The 2,106-nt window shown below is 51.6% G+C and overlaps 1 protein-coding gene across 1 annotated transcript in view; it reads left to right on the forward strand.

Moving 5' to 3' along the window:
* Nucleotides 1-373, forward strand: part of LOC138368839 (putative uncharacterized protein ENSP00000383309) — a 1,896-nt gene extending 1,523 nt beyond the window's left edge. The window contains exon 1 of the mRNA XM_069331547.1: nucleotides 1-373. This exon is cut by the window's left edge and continues 1,523 nt beyond it. Within this exon, the coding sequence (XP_069187648.1) occupies nucleotides 1-373 (373 nt within the window).
* The last annotated feature ends 1,733 nt before the right edge of the window (nucleotides 374-2,106 follow it).

The raw sequence follows: 2,106 nt of genomic DNA on the forward strand, positions 1-2,106 counted from the left end.
GCACCTAAGTTCCATAGCTGCTCTAGTGCGCCTAAGTTCCATAGCTGCTCTAGTGTGCCTTAGTTCCATAGCTGCTCTAGTGCACCTAAGTTCCATAGCTGCTCTAGTGCGCCTAAGTTCCATAGCTGCTCTAGTGCGCCTAAGTTCCATAGCTGCTCTAGTGCGCCTAAGTTCCATAGCTGCTCTAGTGCGCCTAAGTTCCATAGCTGCTCTAGTGCGCCTAAGTTCCATAGCTGCTCTAGTATCAATATACTCCAAGACTGCTCTATTAACTAGAGCGAACTCTGAACGTACGACCAGTAGACCAACCTATGGGGTCCTGTACCGCAGTGGTCTACGTCCACGCGTCGCTCATCACAGTGACGGATGCTGATCGCCAGCTGTGAAATTGGCTGTTGGTTCACTGTCGACGAATCACGTCCGTGTCTTTATCCCGAACGACCATTAACGCCGGCGGCCCCGGTAACTTTGTCCGCGCCCACCTGGCTTAGCGCTTGCCCCTCCCTCACCTGTGGGAGAGTGTGGGAGGGGGCCCCCTTACCTCTCCCATTACCCCCCTTCCCTTTCCCTTCCCTTCACAGCATTGTTCCCTGACCTCTCTTTTGTGACTTCCAGCATCCTCTCTTAAGTCGACGGTCGACGCCTAAATGCTCGCGGAGTATACCTTTTAGTATATCTTGGGGTATACGTAGAGTGTACCTGGTGTATACCTGAGTTTGTGAGCCGTAGGGCGACGGTGTGTATCTCGGGGGGAGGACTCTCGAGACCCCCTGCAGGTAAGGTTCAGGTGTGAGTGTGTAAGGTGACGCTGTGGGTTAATGTATTGGATGTATACAAAGTCTCTATACACCTGGCCTTCACACCTGGTCATATACACCTGGCTCTACACACCTGGCTCTATACAGCTGGCCCTATACACCTGGCCCTACACACCTGGCCCCATACACCTGGCCCTACACAACTGGCCCTACACACCTTGCCCTATACACCTGGCCCTATACACCTGACCCTATACACCTGGCCCTACACAACTGGCCCTACACACCTGGCCCTATACACCTGGCCTTATTCACCTGGCCCTATACACCCACCCCTGTACACCTGGCCTTATTCACCTGGCCGTATACACCTGGCCCTATATACCTGGCCCTATACACCTGGCCTTATACACCTGGCCCTATACACCCACCCCTGTACACCTGGCCCTATACACCTGACCCTACACACCTGGCCCTACACACCTGGCCCTACACACAAGAACAGGTATTGAAACTTCGAACAGGCGAGGACAGGTATACAGAGAATGACAGAGAGGTGTGTGAAGAACTCAACAAGAGGTTCCAGGAGGTCTTCACAACAGAACAAGGTGAGGTCACTGTGCTAGGAGAAAGAGAGGTAAACCAGGCGGCCTTGGAAGAGTTCGAAATTACGAGAGAGGAGGTCAAGAGACACCTGCAAGATCTGGATGTTAGAAAGGCTGTTGGTCCAGATGGGATCTCACCATGGATACTGAAAGAGTGTGCAGAGGCACTTTGCTTGCCACTCTCCATAGTGTATAGTAAGTCACTGGAGACGGGAGACCTACCAGAAATATGGAAGACGGCGAATATGGTCCCAATATACAAAAAGGGCGACAGGCAAGAGGCACTGAACTACAGGCCAGTGTCCTTGACTTGTATACCATGCAAGGTGATGGAGAAGATCGTGAGAAAAAACCTGGTAACACATCTGGAGAGAAGGGACTTCGTGACAAATCGCCAACATGGGTTCAGGGAGGGTAAATCTTGCCTTACAGGCTTGATAGAATTCTACGATCAGGTGACAAAGATTAAGCAAGAAAGAGAGGGCTGGGCGGACTGCATTTTCTTTTATTGTCGGAAAGCCTTTGACACAGTACCGCATAAGAGGCTGGTACATAAGCTGGAGAGACAGGCAGGTGTAGCTGGTAAGGTGCTCCAGTGGATAAGGGAGTATCTAAGCAATAGGAAGCAGAGAGTTACGGTGAGGGGTGAGACCTCCGATTGGCGTGAAGTCACCAGTAGAGTCCCACAGGGCTCTGTACTCGGTCCTATCTTGTTTCTGATATATGTAAATGATCTCCCGGAG

This window comes from Procambarus clarkii, chromosome 26 (assembly GCF_040958095.1).
Source record: "Procambarus clarkii isolate CNS0578487 chromosome 26, FALCON_Pclarkii_2.0, whole genome shotgun sequence".
In the NCBI taxonomy this organism is placed as follows: Eukaryota; Metazoa; Arthropoda; class Malacostraca; order Decapoda; family Cambaridae; genus Procambarus; species Procambarus clarkii.